General features: G+C 46.6%; 2 protein-coding genes across 11 annotated transcripts in view; one reads left to right on the top strand and one right to left on the bottom strand.

The window, feature by feature from the left end:
* Nucleotides 1-8,863, top strand: part of FBXW4 (F-box and WD repeat domain containing 4) — an 85,080-nt gene extending 76,217 nt beyond the window's left edge. The window contains exons 8-10 of one of the 6 annotated variants that reach the window (XR_010381975.1): nt 122-263; nt 462-716; nt 8,428-8,559. Coding sequence is in view for 4 of the 6 variants with exons in the window: in XM_064488352.1 (XP_064344422.1) it covers nt 122-263; nt 8,428-8,697 (412 nt within the window). In the remaining 2 variants the exon portion in view is untranslated. Of the gene's footprint in view, nt 1-121; nt 264-461; nt 1,163-8,427 lie in introns of those variants that run through there. The other 5 variants (XR_010381976.1, XM_064488352.1, XM_064488351.1 and 2 more) reach the window with 5 other exon arrangements.
* DPCD (deleted in primary ciliary dyskinesia homolog (mouse)) lies at nt 1,775-20,746 on the bottom strand. 5 transcript variants are annotated; one of them, XM_010974464.3, is made up of 6 exons: nt 20,614-20,746; nt 15,987-16,067; nt 10,212-10,336; nt 9,734-9,867; nt 2,600-2,702; nt 1,775-2,084 (listed from the first exon to the last, which is right to left on the bottom strand). In XM_010974464.3, exons 1-6 carry the CDS (start codon nt 20,675-20,677, stop codon nt 1,980-1,982), a joined length of 612 nt encoding a protein of 203 aa, XP_010972766.1. In that variant the 5' UTR covers nt 20,678-20,746; the 3' UTR covers nt 1,775-1,979. The 5 variants fall into 5 exon arrangements, with proteins under 5 accessions (XP_010972766.1, XP_031317495.1, XP_031317497.1 ...); XM_031461635.2 differs by having other exon boundaries at nt 15,987-16,139; nt 20,614-20,730; XM_031461637.2 differs by having other exon boundaries at nt 20,604-20,674.
* Nucleotides 20,747-20,760: the final 14 nt, after the last annotated feature.

Genomic DNA, 20,760 nt, shown 5'->3' with positions numbered 1-20,760 from the left:
TAAAAGAATATGGTGATTCAGCCTCTCCCAGCCAGAATGGCTCCCTAAGGCCCCTGGGGAAGCTGGGGTGGAGGTGGAGGGCACCCTCAAACCTCCCCCTGCATCTCCTCCTCCTGGACAGGAAGTGTGTCATGGAGTGGGAGGAGCCCCATGACAGCACCCTGTACTGCCTGCAGACGGATGGGAACCACTTGCTGGCCACTGGCTCCTCCTACTACGGCGTTGTACGACTGTGGGACCGGCGCCAAAGGGCCTGCCTGCACGTAAGGGCCCCGCCCCCTCATGCCTCCAGGATGCCAGGACTCTTATTAGGGGCTGCACTTGGGAGCGGTGTGCCTGGAGAGGGTGGGAGAAAGCCTACAGTAGCACCTGTCCCATTGCACTGGGCCTGGAAGTCCTGGGTTTGGACTCCCCCAGCTCCCCTTTGGGATGCTATCACCATTCTTGCCCCTCCCTTGCAGGCCTTCCCGCTGACATCGACCCCCCTCAGCAGTCCTGTGTACTGCCTGCGCTTCACCACCAAGCATCTCTATGCTGCGCTATCTTATAACCTCCACGTCCTGGACTTTCACAACCCGTGACAGGGCCACCCCAGCCTGTGGGCCAGGAAAGCCAGCTACTCAGGGACCTCTCCTGCCTGGAGGAGACAGTGATACCTCCTCCCCCACTGTGCCTGTGTTCCTTGGCCTGTGACTATGGCGCTCGGGCACGCCAAGGTAAAGGCTGCTGACTCCTGGGCATTAGGGTCACCCAGGGGCCTTCCCAGGAACCAGATGGAGAGAAGGGACCTACTGCTTCAGGAGAGAGCAGCTGAACCCAGCCGGGCCTGGCTTCCCTGTTGGCCAGAGCAAGGATCTGGCCTGGAGAGGCCCACCCCTTCTTAGAGCTGGGCTGCTCAGAGGTGAGGTGAGGTACTCCAGCCTTCCCAGCTGGTCCCTCCCTGCCCCTTTCTTGAAGGAGGTGGGGAGACTGCCAATACCCCCAACCTCCACTTCAGTCAGACCCCACCCTTGACCAGCTCTTCGGCTGGGGACTCATTCCTGGGGCACTGGGCCCTGGTCTTCCTTCAAAACCAAGGATGGACAAAGGGAACCCTGCAGTTTTAGTGAATTTAAGACATGCTACAATGTTCATTTTTGTAAAAATAAAGCTTGACTGTTCAGGTTTGGTTCCTCACTGGCTGGGGAGTCCTGGGAGACCCCAGATAAGAGAACTAAACTTGGGGATGGGCATACTGAGGAAAGCGTTAAGACCAGCCTTATGGCTCAGTATCCCAAAGAATAAAGGTTTCTTTTCTTTAGGAAAACTCATTACCCCGATCCCTTTGGCCCTGGGGGTAGGGTTGGGTATGGACTGGGGACTGTGGAAGGGCTTCTGGATATTATGCTGCTGTCCACCTGCAGTGACCTTCACCCTACTCCAGCGCTCTGCAGTGCTGCAACCTTCGTGCTGGCTTTACACCCACAGTGTCTTAATATCCTGGGCTATTTCTGCATTTTAAAAACTCACCCCCCCTTACTTTAGGGTCTGCAAGCTAAGGTAGCACACAGGGTCCCTTCCAGCCTCGTCCTCTGAGTTTATGAGTTTATGCAGAAAGGTTGGGGAAGGCTCTCTCGCCCTCTTCTCCACCTAAGGCCCATACCTGCCTTTATGTAGAAGGAAGGCTCTATGTTGGAGGCCGGTCCCTAGTCTAGAGGAGAAGGAAATGTCATTACCAGCACCCTCCCCAGGGGCAGGGACATACAGAGGTGGACAGGAGGGCAGTGCACCCACAGTGACTCAGAATGACTTTACTCAGGAGAGAAGACCATGGGCAGGGGCTAAGAGTGCTCCAGGGCCCAGTTCTTACAGAGCCTGGACAGTTCCCAAAAGAAAAGGGGCAGCCCCTGTGCCAGAAAGGCCCAAGTCTTGAAGTCTCACAGGCCTACAGGAAGAGCCTCACCCACTCTCCGTGCCTGAAGGGCAGGCTTTGGGGTCCACTACTGGGTCTTGCAGTCCCCGTCACTGCCGTGGGCTGTCTTTAGCTTCTTCAGCTCCTTCTGCAGCTCTGATTCAGCTACCAGGACCTCCTTTGGCTTCTGATACTGTGTATGGGACCAGGAAGAGGACATGATTCAGTCACATCACCCCTCCCTACACACACACACACACACACACTCACTCACACACACACTCACTCTCTCTGGGCCCCTTCTATCCCCTTTATTCCAAGATGAGGATATTGCAGCCTATAGGACTGAATGATTTGCTCCCGCAGGGAGAGGGAAGAACAGATTTAAACTTGGGGATGGGCATGCTGGGGAAAGGGTTAAGACCAGCCTCATGGCTCAGGATCCCAAAGAACAAAGGTTTCTTTTCTTCAGGAAAACCTCTCATCACCTTCACCCCATTATCCTCTTCCAGCTATGAGTTTAAGATCAAGTTCCTCCCTCAGCCCCCACCTGCTCGTTCCATGCTCGAGCAGGGATGCCTGTTCTCTAGCAAGCACACCCCAGGGGTTGTTGGAGCTGGAACTGGGGACTCCTATGGAGCGTGAAGTGGGCAGGGAAAGAGGCAGCCTCTCCCTGACATAGTGGCCAAGAAGTCTGACGAATCTTACGGAGATGATGAGGGTGCAGTTGGCATGAGCAAAGCTCAGTGAGGAATCATCCAGAGGTAGCTGGTATCTGTCTAGGTCAGGAATGGAGAACTTCTTGTAGTACCTGTGGGGACACCAAAAGGCCATGGGGACACCCATCAAGATGACCCCAACAGTTGGGCATCAGGCCCTCTGACACCAAGCTTCTACACAGTTCTCCTACACCTTCCACACAGCCGAAGACGAAGAAGGGAAGCCAGTTAGAACACCAGTATTTTAGAGCTTAGTGGCCCTAGAAGAAAAAGAATGAAAGGCCTTATGGCCAGTCCAGTGGTAGAAGAACAGGGCCAGTCATAATTCCTTAATTAGACCAGGCTGGAGTGACATACTTAAGGCTCAGGACTCCTAAAGACACAGAGAAGCAGCCTCATGGAATAACAGCTCAGGCAAGCCAGACCTCTGCACCCCCAAGAAATTGATGTCAGAATAAGGACATGTAGGGCTGTGCTCCAAAGCTGGGGACTGATAGCTGCCATTTAACATGGAACTTTCATTGAGGGCCTCAGCTACATTCTCCTCCTCTGGGGTCTTTCAAGGCCTTGTTAGCCTGACTCTACTTGTAGGCCAGAGGGGAAGTACATCCACAAGGAGAAATCTAAGAGAACAAACCCTGTGACTCCTGACAGACTCCTGCTGGATCTCTCAGGCTCTGGACTCCTTTGCTGGCCCTGAGACCCCACTCCTCCATCTTCACATACCACACACAGTCCCTGTCACCTACCTGCAGGTGCCAGTCCAGAGATTAATGATCCCTTTTAGTAGGGGGGAAAAAAAAAACCCAGAAAAGCCCAGATAGCAACATCCAACCCATAATGAGTGTAACTGGACTTTGTTTTGCAGGAAATTTGACCTCCTTTACCAAAGAGGAAACTCAGGCTTGGAGACAGTGAAATGTCTTGCCTGGTTTCATAGCCAGATGTCCAGTGGAGTCAGGATTAAAGTTCCCTGATCCTGGTCTTATTACACCAGCGAACAAAGAATGGCCCCCTCATCTATAGCAATAGGCCCGTTTGCCATTTTCCTTGGTGGGTGTGTAAACTAGGTCTGGCCAGTGGCTGCCAGACCTGTGACCTGGGCATGGCATCACTGCTGCTGCAAGGCTGTGTGTGCTAAGCAGGGAAGCACTGCAGGCAGGTGCAAACAAACTCAACAGTGAGGGGCCTGGTGAGGATGGGACTTTTAATACTTCAGAGGGGCCTGGTCCTTGTGACAGGTACCGCAAGTCCACTTCAAAAGCCCTGATGCCCTGGGGACTCAGAGCATTGACATCAATGCAGCACTTCTACCCTGCTCTCCTTGCCTAAATCCCTCAGTTTAGTGGAGACTCTCAGGGCCCCTCTCCTCCCAGGTTCCCACTCCCCTCTGAGGTGCTGGGACCCAAGGCAGGAAAAGAATGTTTACTTAAAGGCTGACAGTTCAAAAGGAGTGGGGGCTGGGGGATCCTAATGGCACCACAAGTTTGCTTTATTTTCCAAAGCTCTGCCCCAGGGAAAGGCGATCCATCTGCCTGCAAACCAGGTTGGAATGCCGGCCTCATCCTCTTCCTAGCCAGCCCAGGCTGAGGGCTCTTCCTGGGGCCCTTGGTCTGGCCAGCAAAGGTGGCAGACACTGATAATGGGGGGAGTCAGAGGTTAAACAGCAGAGATTAGATGAACACAAAGGCTTGTTAGGAAGTGTTAAGATCTTCTAACATCTTCCGTGCAAATATACACAAGAAGCAGAACCAGGAGAGAAGCAGCCCAGCACACAGAGCTCAGCCGAACTGATAAGGCCTGTGTAAGGCCCTGCCGTGCAGAATGTGGGGATGTCCTTTCTGCCTACCTGGCTGTGTGCCAGGAAGGAGGGACAAGGACACACCAGGCTGGCGTAGTAGGACTGGGAAAAGAATCCTGGGGCTTGGCCTCAACAGCAATGACTAGATCAAAGGGAACTCGAGTTGTGTGGCTTGCCGCCCCTTCTCTGTTCTCCCAACCTTTCACAAGGCAGAGGGGCACAGAGGCAGAGTGGGTCTCGAGGCTCAGCTCTGTTTTGAGTCTATTCTAATGGATTTAGTTTATTGGTTGAGGTTAAACAATTTTCCTGACAGGCAGTCTTAAAGGGGTATGGGACATCTGCTTTCTCTCCTCAGGGAGCAGCCTACTCCCTTATCTACATCCCTGGCCTTGGGGTTTGCCCTGAGAGACACCACACTTGACTTTCTCACCAGCACCTGGACTAGAGAGGGACTCACTGTGCTTCTAGGAAAGTCCAAATGTTCAGCCTCAGGCAGCAGCAAGTAGGCAGCAAACATTTCTTAGGTGTCAACTGTGTCCTAGGCCTTGAGCTATGAGCTGGAGATTTAAGGATGAAGAACAAGGCCTATCCCTGCCTGAGGAGAACCTGTGTTTCTGCTAAAAAGCTAAGCCCTTATAGTGGAGTGGTTCCTGGGCTTTTGCTGATGCACAACAACACCCCATTCTCACTTCCTTTCCCCATCCTCAGTCTCAGGCACACAGTGAAAGCTGACATGTATGGATGCTTATTCTGTTCCAGGCACCATTTCATACACATCGAATCCTCAAAACAACCCTCCCAGGTTGATTACTTCCGTTATCCTCCTTTACAGAAGAGGAAACTGAGGCACAGAAAAGTTAGGTATCTTGCCCAAGTCACAAAACTGGTAAATGGAGATGCCCTTGTTACAGGGATAATCCCCCAAATCTCCTGACCCCTCTATCTCTCAACATTCTTACCTCAAAGTAACAGACCACCTGATCAAGGTTCCCTGCGTCTGTCCAAGATGGGGCAGATATCCCCCCCCCCCCCTGCCAAGATCCAGCTACCCTGCAGGCCCCCTGACACATAGTGGTCTGCATATAAGTGTTCAGAAGATGTATGTGGAAGCAAAGGCTCTCAGGAGGATTCCTGGCCCTGCCCTGTGACTCTGGGCAGACCACTTAACTTCTGGGCTTATTTCTTACTCCAAATTCCTTCCTCAAATAAAGGAGTCGCCCTCAATGAACTTTAAGTCACTGTCAAAGGGACCAGAACAGGCCAACTTTGTACTTCTCTCCAACCTGTGCCAAAAGAACAGCTTCTTCACTTCGGCTACTTTAGAACTGACCCACTGCACCCCATCACTCTTTCTACCATCTCCCCTTCCCAATTCCTGGTCCTTTCCCAACCCATTCTCCCCTGTGGTGAACTGAGAAAGGACACAAGAGGCCAGGCCTTCAGAGAGAGACTCTGGAGGAGGTTGAAAGTAGAAGCAGGGTGGCTATGCAGTCACCTGGGCCATGGCCCACACACCTCCAGGGGCTGCTCTGCACACCTGCACACAGGCTCAGCCAGAGACGTCTAGAGAAGCCTCTAGTCAGCCCACCCCTTAGAGAATCATTAGGCAAATCTTCCTTCTTTCTTAAAGATTAATGATCCAGGCAAACTGGTCATCCCTGCCTACAGTAGCCCCTCCTAGAGAGTCACAATGCACAGTCACAATCTAAAGGCTCTCAGCAGTCCTACCAAAGAAAAGGTTCTTCCAGAGTTTCCTAAACTTGTTTGACCACAGAATCCTTTTTTCTAGTAATGCCTTTATAAGCTCTTCCACAGTGTTAGTATTACTGACATCAAATCAGCCAAGCTCCCTTCAGGTTTCAATTCCAAAAAATTGTCAAGGACCTGCTTCAGGCCAGCCATTGGTCTGGGTGTTTGTACATACACGATTTCATCAAATTCCCCAATCTATGAGGTACATATGAGTACTCTCCTGTGACAGATGAGGAAACTGCCCAAAATACTATGGTTAATACGTGGCAGAGGCCAGATTTAAACTGACATCTTCCTACTCCACCACCCTACCTCATTCCCTTTACAGCTGCCAGCTTCCAGGCTGAAGCAAAAAACCTTCTTTCTGCACAAACACTCTTACTGGGAACAGATGGTGCCACAAAAGGATCCTGGGGAATCACTTTCTTCCTTCCCTGATTCATCCCTCACTGTTACCTGAGGCCAAGGATATGACACACAGGAATCAATTCCTTCAAGAAAAGTGGCCAACCCAGTTCTTCCAGGACAAGGCAGGTATAGGTAAAGGAATTCTGGCTTTTATCAGCAACCACAGTCCAGAATATTAGAACCTCCAGGTGAAGGAAGTCAAATCAGAGAGAAAAACCACAGTGTGGTAGAAACCGCAGTGGCCTGTCACTAACTTCCCCTTTGGCAAGTCATTCATCGTGCTGACTTTATAGATACACTTACATAATTATTAATATATAACACAAGAATAAAAATACGTATGTACCCTGTCCATCCCTGGACAGTGTGATGATAAGAAAACAGATCTTTAAAGTATCTTTAAAAAGTTAAAACACCGCTCAAAAGAATAGCCATTGAGTTCTGTTTATTTAAGGGTAATAAAGGTATAAGATACATTCCTACTCCAGGTAGATGAAAATGCCAGTAGGCTCAGGAAAGAGCCAGTTGAGGGTTTAATAGCCTCTGTCACCTTCCTCCCAGCAGAGGGACAGAGGAAGGCTATGCTGAGCCAGGCAGGGCCACTGGACTCTAAATCTCATTGTGGGCTCTGAAGTGGGCACTCACATACTCCTCTCCCCTCTGTGGGAATCCAACCCAGGCCCTGACCCCTCCTCTGGGGGCACTACACCTATCCCACCTGGCCTCACCCATCAGTTCAAACATGTACCTCCCCCCTTGCCTTGGGCGCCGGAGTGGGCCTCTGGCCATGGAGCTTCTGGCCAACAGCGCCACCTATGGCTGGACACTCGCAGGAGATGGAACCCAGAGGATCTGCCTGCAGATGAATTTTTTGGTGAGCTAGCTAGCCTCTCTTCTCTCACTCCCTGGTAATCACATTTCAGCTTGATATCTGTATTCGACAGTGACCTCTGGGGGACAAAAGGGAGGCAGCAGCCAGCTCCACAAACTACTGGGCTGCAGATTCAAGTGCTTTCAGAAGCACTTTTATTCCTAGTTTGGACCCAGGGCCTCTTACGCCAGGGACTGCTTGCTGAAGCACAGAGTTTGTTTTCCTAAAGGCAATTTCTCTGTTGTCTGAAATTGCTAAATTCCACTTTAGGCACTGACTCCTGTTAATGATGAGAACAATAACAGGAATAAACTGCCTTTTATCTGAGGGCTTCAAAGTGCCTTATAAACGCAAACCCTTATTATTATGACTTTATATTTATAGACAAGGCCCACTGCAGGGCCTGCTGGCTGCATGTACAGCAATAATCCTGAAATTAATTCATTCATCTCCACCCCTTCCCCACCCCTTAACCCTGCCAAAGTGACAGGGTGTGGAGGTCACAAAAGGAAGGTAGAACGCATGGCTGCACTAGGGGAGCCTGGGAGCCATGCTGCTTCCCTGTGGGCATCATGGACATGGGAGGGGAGGCTGGCACCACACCACCTGAGAAGATAGACAAACAGCTGGGTTCTTCTTACTGCTTGCAAACAGTGGATAGATGGTGGTACTTTGGGCCAAAGCTTAGCATACCATGAAACATGTTGGGGGGCTTCACAGTTTGTGGACCAATGACTTATAAAACCTCCTATCTCAATGCCCCATATCTGTTTCATGGGAGTTGGTCCTATACTGCAATCCCTCTGGCCCAGGTCACAATCAAGTTGTTACAAGGCTCTTCTCTTCTGTGATCAGTCACAGCTCCAGAAACCCAAATGAGATCAATGCATTTCCAAGATGATCAGCCCAGAAGCAGCCCTGCCAGGATCAGATCTCTACTTGGTCACCTTCTGTCCCCATAACCCTACATTTTGCCTCCCCCCAGCAGACCATGAGAAGAGCAGCAAAAGGAAGTGGAGTAGCCCTTCTGAAACATAATGCAAGAGACTTCCAAGAGGCAAAGCACCTGCCTACTGTCCCTCAGTCCAGGGAGGGATCAAGTTTGCTGCTCCCAGACCAGGACTTTAAAGTTCTGCAACTGCCACCTCAGACAAGTGTGCGCTCCAGGCCATGGCTCCCTGCCAGCTCCAGCAGTGATGTCACTAGATCAAGTTTACCATGGCCTGGATCCAGCCAGAGGTCAAGGTCACAATAATCTTTTAGACTACACTGTATAGCACAGGGAAATATACACAAAATGTTATGATAACTCACAGAGAAAAAAATGTGACGATGAGTGTGTATATGTCCATGAATAACTGAAAAATTGTGCTGAACACTGGAATTTGAAACAACATTGTAAAATGATTATAAATCAATAAAAAATGTTAAAAAAAAAAAAAACTGAAAGTCAAGAAAACTTTCCTGAAATATTTCCCAGAATATTTTGCAGTACAGATTGAAAGAGCACACCATGTACCTAAATATGTTGACCCAGAACCACAAACACCAGGACACATTCTAGAACAATTGCTGGGCTTTAAAGAAAAATAAAAAAATTTCTTTGCACACTTAAGACACACATAGCATGTGACTTATGAAAGAAAGGAAATTAGATTATTATCAGACTTTTTGACAGCAAAGATTTATGCCAGAAGAAAATGGAATAATATACTTAAGATACTCAAGGAAACAAAATGTGAGCAAAAGATTTTGTATCCAGTAAGATTGACACCAACTGTGATCAACATGCAAGAACTCAGGGAATATTGTTCTCATGGGCCCTTATTAAAGTGTCTACTAGAGATCAAGTCCACCAGAAACATTAGAGAGACACTGATGCAAGAATTTGTGGTGAACATGAAATACATTGTTGCTTGTAGAAAAAAAAAAAAAAAGAAACACTTAAGATCTCAAATCAATGGCCAAGTGATTCTCTCATCCCCTCATTCATGCAACATATATTTATTGAGCCCCAGTATGTGCCAAGTACTAGACCAGACATACACTGTATAAACTTCCCTGCCCTGATAGAGCTGATTACATTATTCAAGCTGGTCCTGCAGAGAGGAAACCCTTCAGCTTTCAGCGCCTACTGGGGCTTCAGTGCAGCCTTCCTCCCTCCCTCAGAGCTGGAAGAGGAGGTTTCTCTGCCCTCAGGGTAGGAAGCAGTCTGAGCCCTAACCTCAGGTCAAACCCCATCCCACACCCCACTCATACTCAGGCCGGAAGGTGCCCACCACGCCACTTACTTTTTGTTTGTTGTTCTGATGACAACACAGCGCTCCTTCTGGTCCACACAGACACTATAGACATCCTTAGGGTATGGGAGGTTTCGAATTCGCCACTGGAAACTCATCTTGGTGTCCTTGCGTATGAAGATGGGCTGCAGAAGACAAATCCAACTCGAGGGCTGTTCTTGGAGAGGGCCAGGAAGAGATGACTCCCCCCTCCACAAAGCTCTACCAGGGGGCACAATGGGAGACCCTCAGATCTTCTGTACAGCTCCCCTCTGATGCTGTCATTGCTGTGACATTCTAGGCCTGGAGCCTCGCCCTGGGATGACCAAGCCAAAACCCTTGGGGTATTCATTCAAGCAAATGTTTCTAGAGCACTGTGTCCAGCTGGGCACACTGGAAATGAGGAGGTGAACAAGACACGGTGCCTGCCCTCGAGGGCCAGCAGCCCACTCCCCCCAGCCTCCCCAAGACACCTGACAGACAGACATACATTGGCATTGCTTTCCTTGATGAGTTCAGGCCCCAGGCTCCCTGCTCCTGGGAGTGCTGGCTCTCCCACCTCAATCTGCCACTGGCCCAAGGCTCCCAGGGCACTTTTCACACGCCACTTTCTCACTGGGGAGAGAAGGAAGGAATGGGATTATGGGGAGGAGGATTCTGCTGAATCATCAATGTCACAACAGGAAACTAGAACAGGATGAAAGTGGGAGCTGGCTGTGTCCATCAGAGCAGGGACCTCGCAACCTCTGAAATCTCAGTAGAGCATTTCAATATTAGACAACCTGTAAAGCCCATATCACGAGTGCCCAGACAAAAGGGGAACCGCAGTAAATCTCTGAAAGGAGCCAAATGGAGTTCAGAAACCCCCAAGTGTGACTTCAAGCACGGGGAACATGGAAGGGTTAGCAAAAGGGCAGCTACTGGTAACAGGAAAAATGTGGACCCCAAAAAGTATGAGCTGCCATGCATTTTTCCCTCTAAAAATGTGCAAAGGAAAAAGGAATTAAAAGGGTGAAAGCTGATAGGGAGATCTGTCTCACGATTCAGAAACCCAAATATGGAACTCCACTTATTTCAGGTGTACCTGGCTTAAAACAATTGACCCAGAGTTGTATCTACAGGAAATTACAGGCACACACAATGTTTTAAATGCATTATTTATAAAAGGTCTAAAGTGAATTTTTTGGAGAGTGGAATCATCCTTTTATAATGCAAGTAATTATCTGTATTTTACCTTGTTTTAAAACCCAAGTGTTTGCATAAGGTGTTTTTTCAAGTAAGGCACATACCTTATGTAAATTCTAAGTGAAAAGACTAATCCAGCAGACATCACCTGAAAGCCCCCGCCGGGATGTTGGGAAGCCCACACAGTCCCGACACAGTGACTGCTATCAGGGCGACCCCTCTGCCCCCGCCCTCTCTGCGCGCTGGGTGTCTTCCAGCCTGGGGAGCCCTGGGGCTGCTTCAGGCCAGCAGCCTTCCTGAAGCTGCTGTGAGGAGCTAAAAACTCAGAAAGTGCCTGATGTCATGTCATAGTTGTCCCGTCTGCTCCTTTTTAAACTGGGCTGCAGGGTAAGAGCTGCTGTGCCATTCTCAGGATGGGTTTCTTTGAAACCTTTTGAACAGCTGTGCCAAACCCAAACACGCTCACTGCTCTGAGTAAGGCACACAAGCTGAACACAAAAGTGTGCTGTAAAATTAGAATTTTCCCTTGAATATGTGCTTTTATAAGGTCTGCTGCATTCTGCAGTGTGATTTTATTACATCTCAGGGCCAAAAATTCTCCCTAGAAACACATTTCCAAGTTTATAATGAAAATTAATAAGGAAGAGTAAAACTTGGAAATATGCTTTATAGGCAACTTTTTTTTCCCTCACAAATACTTCTACTCTCTTAAGTGAATGGACTGTGACCGGGAGTGTATCCAAATCTGTTCATGTAATACCTCTCGCTTAACTGGAAGCCAGCCTTCTGGGGGCCTCTGTCACAGTTGTAGATTCAGAAGTGACAAATGCCTCTAAGTAGTGGCTTATTGTGACAAGACCCATGTATCTCACTCTATACTGTAGGAAAGATCACTTCCAGATTCTCACTCAGACCATGTATAAAGTGTAGAATAAGGCAGGAAATTAATTTTTTCCCAGGCATACTGACAACACTATGACAGGACAGCTCACATTAGAGGGCAGCATCAGAACTAAAAATTTAGCATGTGGGACCATTTGGTTTAAGGGCAAACCAGCACCCTTAGACCCTGATGGGATCGCGATATGATAGAACACAGTCATCACAGAGTTGAACACATCGACTGCCACGTCATCCAAATCTGGGTGACAGTTGTGTTTCCTCAGGGGCACCCAAGCCACATGGGCAAGCAACGTGTTAAAGGTGGAGGTTCCTTTAGAAAGCATCTAGTCCAATACCTGTATTTTTCAAATGAGAAATAGCCATTTCATCCCTGCCCACTCTCCATTCAACCCTCGCCACCACTCTCCATGACGACTATTCATACTCTTTGCCAAGGCTCAGAGAGATAAACTACAGCAAAGGCCACAGCTAAAATTCACGTCTCCTAACACCAAGGCCAGAATCTGAATCATTAATAAAAGGCTAATAACGTGTATTCTATAAATATTCGATAAGCATATATGATATTTAGAAGGTCTGCTTTTTTAAAAAGTAGCTCCATTCTTTTTTATATTTTAGCCTTTAAAGGAAAAGCTTAGATTATTTGAAAACGTAATTTGTGGAAAACACCTAACTATCTGGTGCTGGATAAGTGAGGTGCTCCTGTAAGACTGGGCCCTGTTAAATCATGTGTCTTGAAGCACGATGCCAGGGTGGCCACGAAACCAGGAATTCTGACCCCAGGATTTCCTGTCTACTTTTTTATCTAAGGAATGTTGGGTTTTGAACAGAAACCTTCCCAAGGAGTACCCTAAGGAGGAGGAAAGTCAGCTACTGTTTTCTTTACTGCTGACCTTAAAAGCCACTCAGGTCACAGGAACCTGGACCCTTGGCTATTTCAACGTTCTTTAAAAACAAAACAAAACAAAACACCTTGGATTAAATTCTTTGTTTGAACACAAAGAAAGTCTCCCCCCTCCTTCCCTTATAAGATCCAATAAATGATTTGGTGAAGTCCTTGTTATTCCTCCCATGGAGGTGGGCATGAATGAACACATGCAAACACACACAGTTTTGTCTTTCTTGTCCTGTCTTTGTTCCTGAACTCAAGGACAGCTCCTGCGGCAACAGAACACTGTTTCCACCTGCTGTCACTCTGATTTGATTATATTTTAAACCCAAACTGGTGTGTGCAAGGCAGCTCCCTGGGACACTGTCATATCTTCCTGGCTGAGCCAGGGCCAGTCCTCGGAAAGGAGACTTTCATTGACCCTATAAAGGGTCTGATGGGGAATATATGAAGGAGGCAGCGCCTGGAGGCTTTTCCCTAAGTCAGCAGGAAGCAGGCTGATGACCCAGACTGCTGAAAGGAGACCCCATCTTTCAGGTGGGCTGGAAAGTAGAGGTCCTAAAGGCCTCTTTCCCCAGAGCTCCAAGCCCTGGCCCATTTCCAATGTGGATAATTACATTCCCCTTTCCTAAATACTCCCTGCAGCTTAAACTGGATGCAGGATTCTTCTTTTCTGCCCTAAAACACTGCAACATTGCTATGTGGCTATTAAACAGCTGCCACGTCCCATCCCTGAGGAGGCTGAAGGGAATCGAGTGGGTCATTTATAAAGCCGGTGAAGTGCTTGGGGATGAAAGTGCTCAATATCCTCCAAATGCAGCCTGGGGTGGTTAGGCTGGCGGTCAAATACCAAAGCAGATTAAGCCGGTAATCCGAATGTAATCGCTGGGAGACGACCTGCCCTTCAGCCTCTGCCCCCCTGGACATGCTGTGTTCTTCTGGGGCTGGCTTGATGTTCCGATCATTGTTATGGGGCCCTTCAGTTTCTTTCCTCTATGAATACACATACAACATTCATTGTGGGGGGTGGGGATGAATAGCACTGAGAGGGTAGGAAAAAAATATGACCCTACTATGCTTATTAACACCAACTGGAAGAGCTCCGACCTAGACGGATGCACCATTGGCAATTCTCTCTGTAAATTACTTTCTGGGTTTCTCAAACAGAAATCCAGTTTGGCCAATTAGCCAATTTGTATAATTAGCTGAAAAAAGGGAAACTATTCCCATTTACTGCCCACAAAACCCACCCACATTTTCCTTCATAGAATGCACAGGTGAAAGTCAGCTCAGCCTTTGTGATTATTTATACTTAAAAATGAAAAATGAACAGTATTTTGCAAGCTGGCAGGGGCAGGGTGGGGTGGTTGGAGACAGGTAAGAAAAGGGGCAGTTGTTCAAAGGGCCCAGCGGTTTGAGTGGTGTGTTCCTCTCTGCCCTGTTCCCACCAGCCCCTCCTCATTCTGGGGAGAACAAAATTTAGTAAGAAAAGAAAAGAGGATTAAATATACTCAACTCCCAAGAGTATGTTGTTGGAGACTAATCAGACAGAACTGGGCTTAAATCCTAGCTCTGTAACTAACCAGCTATGTGATTCTGAGCAAATTGCTTAACCTCTTGAAGCTTCCATTTTTTTCTGACTATAAAATGAAAACAACAGTACCTACCAGTGGGGCTGTAATGAGGATGATTCATATAAAGCACTTACCATGGTGCCCAATAAAAGTTACGGAATTAGTATCATTTTAGGTAAACTTTAGCCAAACAATTTCTCCTATGAACCTTCATTTTTTACTTTAAGAAAAAAAGAGTTTGGAGGCCACTGTCTGTTCTCCACTTGCCAAGAGGGAGAGTGACAGGTTCATGTGGGATGGATGCTACAAATCAAAGAACCTAGACTTGTTTTTCATTTTAATTTCATGTCCAAGCACAACTAAGAGGCCTGGGTTTTATGTGTTTGTTTTTATAGCCACAGCAGCAATAGCTGTTTTATTTGCTCTGTGTGGAGAAGAGAGGTGACGCTGAGGGCTGGCAAAGAAGAGCTGCGGCTAGTCTCTAGCCTGGTGATGGTGGTGGTCAGCTCACATGACCTCTGCTTTCATAAACTCGCCCCTGTTAGGCATTCCAAGGCTGTCACCCTCTGGGAGCGCTATAAATTACAATGCATTGTAAGGATATTACTACTGTATTGGTTTCCACCAAATCAGTGTCATATGCTAAACACATCAAGATTTTTAATAGCACCAGACTAAGCCAATTGGGACTGGGGGCCAAGCAGCTCATAATAAGTGGGGATCAACACTTCACTGTGCAACTGAACATGCGCAGGACACACATTTTAAGACCGGAGACTAAGAGAATGCAAACCAGTATAATCCATGTTGTCAGTTCTAGACGTTTATGAGCTGTCAGAAAAAGGGAAAAATAAATTCCCTCGCCAATACTACCTGTCGATCAGGCCAAGGAAGAAATTAAAGTCAAGAATAATGACAAGAAAATAACCCAGCCCATGATTCCATCATTGGTGTTAGCATTTCAGGTGAAACTTAATAAAGAGACCAACTCCCACTGCTGACAGCCTCAGGCCCTGGGTCAAAGAACCAGCCACCTAGCTCTGGGAAGTCAGTTAATGTTGATATGCATACCTGAGAAAAGAGAATGGACAGATCAAATAATTCCCAGAAATCCAAGCTACAGCCCCTCTTCATAAGCCTATTCTTAAAGGAAAAAGCATGCAGGAATGAAAGTAACAATGGTGCAAGATCACCATTTCTACCTCCTACTCCCTTTGATTCAGACATTCTCCAAGATGAGGGACATATTTAATAGAGCTGCCTCTGAGGCAAGGTCAAAGGCTGCTGCCTCTGATATTTGCTTGTTCCTGATGTAGCTTCAGGAAACAGAACAAAAAACAAGTGAAAAAAATTACAGGGAACACCAGCCCTTACCACTACTCAGCTGATGTTTACTTCCAATTCCACATTCTCTGTGAAGTTTTTCCCAATGGTTTCTCTACATCCCTGTTCCCACCTTAGAAGAATTTCTCACTCTCTCATTTGTCTAGGGATGGACTGAGGTTTACTGGTCCAGCAGGCTCCCACTCCATCTCTGGTGTCCAGCCCTGACTTCAGATTATTCTCAGGAACAATCTTGCCTCAAGGGCCTCGGTCTCCCCTAGCTTCCACATGTGGAGCTGGGCTCCTCCGTGAAGCCTCAACTCAGTGAGGTAACCTGTGTATAGATCACCCCAAGTGTTCCTAAGGGCCCTCTGGGAGCCCCATCACTTACCAAGTAGTTCACTTGTCTTCTCATCATATTCTTCGGCCATCTCCTTCCCATCTGGGAACAAATAGTGCACCTTCCTTCTCCCTAGGCACAAAGCAGAGAGTGCCTTACCCCTAAGCCTCCTCTTGCCTTGGGCCTTGCAAGTCAAGGATCTACCTGGGAAACATTAACAGCCTTGGGTGTATTAAAAAATCTTCCCAGAGCCTCCCACAAACTCCTGGCCAACCATCACCCACCATTACTTTAAGACATGTCCTGGGACTCTCTTTCTGAAACTTTCTCTGAAAGTGTCTTGGCTCAGCTGATTCTTCCACCAGCAATAGCTCCAAACTTCTTCCCAACTGTTGAACAACTCCTTGCCCTTCAAAATTCAGCTCAAATGTCACTTCCGCTGGGAGGTCTTCCTAAACTATCACCCCAGCCACCCTGGTAAAGCCACCGCTTCCTTGTTTATGCCTCCCTAGTGCTTTATCCATATCCACAGTGGAGCATTTATCACACAGTATGATACTTTTAAAAACATCTGTTTTAAGAACGATATCATGTTTATCTTTCTCTCCCCAGTTCCTAAAACCAAGCCTATATGCTCAGGATACTGAACTGGGTTTCCCAACCAAGCACTCCCTCTAGCTGTGCCCTGGCTCTGCCTTCTTCTGCACATCTTTAGGCCATTCCTAGTGCACAGCCACACGATGGTAGTCTCCATGTGTTTTCTTCATGGCATTTACCTTGGTGATGATTTTACATCTATTTATGTGATTTTTTTTTTTTTTATTGGCTGTCTCTTCTACTAAGATAGGAGGGGTTTTATCCACCCTACCCATGGCTTCCCCAACACCAAGCATAGTGCCTGGCACAGTTTAAGAGCTCAACTAAATACTGACTGAAAGAAAAAACATTGATTCATCTTTCACTGAAAGAATGGAAGAACCCAAAGGCGTCTCCTAGCCCAACTTTCCCACCCATGCAGTATAGTCATAAGCATTTTCTTAAAAGTGGCTATATAATTTCTCCTATTTTTACAAATAGGTAAGTAGATACAAGTAGGTTCCCCAGTGAAATGAATACCAGAGGATTAATGCCCAGTAGACAGGCACCCAACCTATTCTTGATGAATAGAGCCCCAAGGCCCTTAGCCAGCTAAAGGTACCACTAGCCAAACTCGCAACTGTATCTGATCTACCAAGCCTTTTTCCTGTCCGATTCACTCCCCTGAGACACAGTTCCCTTGAGTCAGTCAGTCCTAATTTGTATTCTGGGGAAACTCACGCCCAAATTTGCAGGGCCTCTCAGTAGGCCGCTAGGTTACACCACCCTTAACCATTTGTTTGGCTCATAGAGCTAGAAGAGGTTTCCTGTCAGGAGCGGTACAAGGTGCTGCCTGTGAGTGGCTGAGGGTGTCTGGCCTGATCCTCTTCTCCCCTGGAGTCTGCTGTTAAGTACAAGCAGGATGCAGTGCTTACTACGGGCCAGGCACTTTATGTGTATTACTGCATTTAATTCTCACAATAATCCTATGTGCCTCTAGTAGTTGTATTTCACAAATAAGGAAATTTGAGGCTTAAAGGTCATGTAACTTGTCCAAGGTTACAAAGCTGAGAAATGACAGGCCTGGGCTTAAACTCACTTGAGGCCAAAGTCCATGCTCTAATAACCATACCAGGATAGTCTGTATGGCTTTTAATATTTGTAAGGTTGAACACGGTTACAAGGGTTTATTGTTCATGTTTCTAGTGAACTGCCTGTTTAGGCCTTAGCCTATTTGGGTATTCATATTATCTGATTGAGTTTTGTATATATTAACCACATGTCATATATGTTGCAAATACTCTCAGTTTTAACTGCATTTTAACTTTGTTTAAAGTGGGTTTTCCCAAACAATTTAATTTTTATATAGTGAATTATATTTTCCTTTGTGGTTACTACCCAGAAGTTGTGTTTAGAATATCCTCACTTACCCAAGATCATATAGTATCTATCTATACTTTATTCTAATACATAGTTATTCTATTATTTGTATGTAGAGCCAAAAAATTTTAAGTACATTAGTATATTTTGGTGAACGAAAAAATATATATGTGTGAGTGTGTATGCATGGAAAAAAAACAGAAGTTTCTGTATGAAAATGTCAATTGTAGGGGGAAGGGTGTAGCAAGGCATGCACAAGGTCCTGGGTTCAATCCCCAGTACCTCCATTAAAACAAACAAACAAACAAAAAACCTAATTACCTCTCCCCCCCAATATTTTTTTAAATTTTTCTTAAAAAGAAAGAAAAAAACAGTCAATCGTGATTATCTCTGGATGGTGGGATTATGGGTGACTTTATTTTTCCTTTTTTCTATAATGAACATAAATTATTTATGAAAAAAGTGTATTGGGTTGTCATTACCAACAAAAGTGATTCTTGGTGGGAAATAGTCGCATGCCCCACCCACTCACATACACACTAGGAGGGCAAATCTACATACAGGAGAGGTTTGATAAGAAGTGTAGCCATATATTTTGGGGTTTTTTATTTGTTTTCTTTTTTTGGATTACGGGAGGAACCCTAACAATCTTGTTTTGTGATGTTACTAACCAAAAAACTTAACAAAATCCTGGCTGATGAAATATTTGTTTAGACAGTGTCCTGTGACCAAAAGAAGTGAAAGCAGGGACTTGAATAGATATTTGTACACCCATGTTCACAGCAGTAATTATTCACAATAAAAAAAACAGAAGCAACCCAAATACCCATCAACAGACCGATGGATAAACAAAATGTGGTGTATACACACACACACACACACACACACACACACACAAAGGAAGAATATTATTCAGTCTTAAAAAGGGAGAAAATTTTGACACACACGACAAGATGGTTGAACCTTGAAGACATGATGCTAAGTGAAATAAGCCAGCCACAAAAGGACAAATATTGTATGACTCCACTTACTTGAGTTTCCTGCTATAATCAAATTCATAAAGACAGACAGTAGAATGATGACTGCCACGAGCTGAGGATAGGGAGATTGGGGAGTTAGTGTTTAATGAGTATAGAGTTTCAGTTGAAGATGATGAAAAAGTTCTGGAGATGGATGGTGGTGATGGCTGCATGATAATGTGAATGTACTTAATGCCACAGAACTGTACAGTTAAAAATGATTAAAATGGTAAATTCTATGTTATGTGTTTCTTACAATAAAAACAAAAACCACCATCCTATGAGATAATATTCAGAACCTTTAGTTTGGCATAGGAGATCTATTACAACATACAGCAATTTATCTGCAATCTCTCTTCATTTTCCACCATTTCCCTTCAATGCTCCTTGAGAAAAGAGACCTTTTATACACTCTTGCAGCCTGGCGTCCTAGCACCTAGTAACTGACACAGTGCAGGGGGAAAATATGATGGAGTGGATGCTTCAGCCTCCCAAAATGTTTTGTTAGGCCGCTAGTAATCAGTCATATACTTTCACACCTCTGTGCCAGTACACATAAGTCATTCTCTCTGGAATAACTAACTCCTCTTCTCTACTTAGCAACCTATTCATTTTTTAGGACCCATAAACACCACCTGTTCTGTCAGGTCTTCCTTCAAAGAGATAACCATTTCCACCTCTGTAGCCTCATAGCATTTTATAGAACAGTCCAACCTTTATTAAACACATTCTTATTTTTTTTTACGTTTCTTTTTCCTGACCACCCTGTGAACTCCTGGGACATGTCTTTTTCTTTCTATCTTCTCTAGTACACAACTCAGCGCCTAGTAAAAGCATCCCTAAATGCGTGAATAAATGAGCAAATGACCAGCTGATTTCAATTTTCACGCTTTTCCGGATTGGCCTCGCCTGTGGATGTCAGTCTGCTGGTTTCCTGAAAGCTACAGGAATTCAGACCTAATTCATTCTGGCTGCCAAATGCGTCTAGGAAGGGACCCTAAAGCTTCCAGCCCTGGGGGGCCGTTGCTCTGTCTCGCCTAAAGACCCAGGAAACATTTAGACGTTCACTTACAAACATAATATTACAGCTAGAAAGGCCCTTTGAGATAATAGAGACAATCCATCCATCTCATTTTACAGAGGAGGAAAGTGAGGGTAAAACAAGTAAAGAGGAGGATTGGAGAGTCCACGGTAAATTAACAGAGTCGTAACTAGAGCCCAGGCCCTCCCTCTCTATAACACCAGGCTACTTTCAGCAATAGAACCTCCGAACTGAGGCTCACTGGATCCCGGGTCAGGATCCAGTTGTACCACTGACTGACTAAAGGAGCTGGGGCTGGTCTAAGTTCTAGGATTTCAGTTGCCTCTCCGTAAAATGGGGTGGAAAATTAACAACCTCTCGAGACAGCGGTGAGAAGCAAATAACATAATGAATGTGAAAGGAATTATTATCTGTTAGTAACAGAACTGAGAGCCGAGCGAGGTGGAATTAAGGAAACAAGGGGTGTTCAGAAATGCGTGTTTCAGTCACGTCATCTCTCTGGGCCTCAGTTTCCTCATCGGCAAATGCAGGACCTAGCCTGGCTGGTGGCCGCGACCTTCCAGCCCTGCCGTCCCAGGCTGAGGCCCCCCCGGAGGCACCAGGGCGGAGGGCCGGACACTGGGGGAAAGGACGAGGGAGCTCGCGAAGGACCTCGAGTTACCGTCCTGCAGCAACGCCGTCTTCTCCGCTGCCCGCAAACTCTCCAGCCAGCCGGTCACCGCCATGTTCCCTCCGCCCCGCCGCTTGCCGGGCAGCTGCCATGGCAACCTGTTCCGTCTAAGGTCACTTCCGGCTGACCCGGAAGATG

This window comes from Camelus dromedarius, chromosome 8 (assembly GCF_036321535.1).
Source record: "Camelus dromedarius isolate mCamDro1 chromosome 8, mCamDro1.pat, whole genome shotgun sequence".
NCBI classification, from domain to species: Eukaryota; Metazoa; Chordata; class Mammalia; order Artiodactyla; family Camelidae; genus Camelus; species Camelus dromedarius.
The sequence above is the reverse complement of the archived record's forward strand: the minus strand, read 5'-3'. Positions and strand labels throughout refer to the sequence as shown.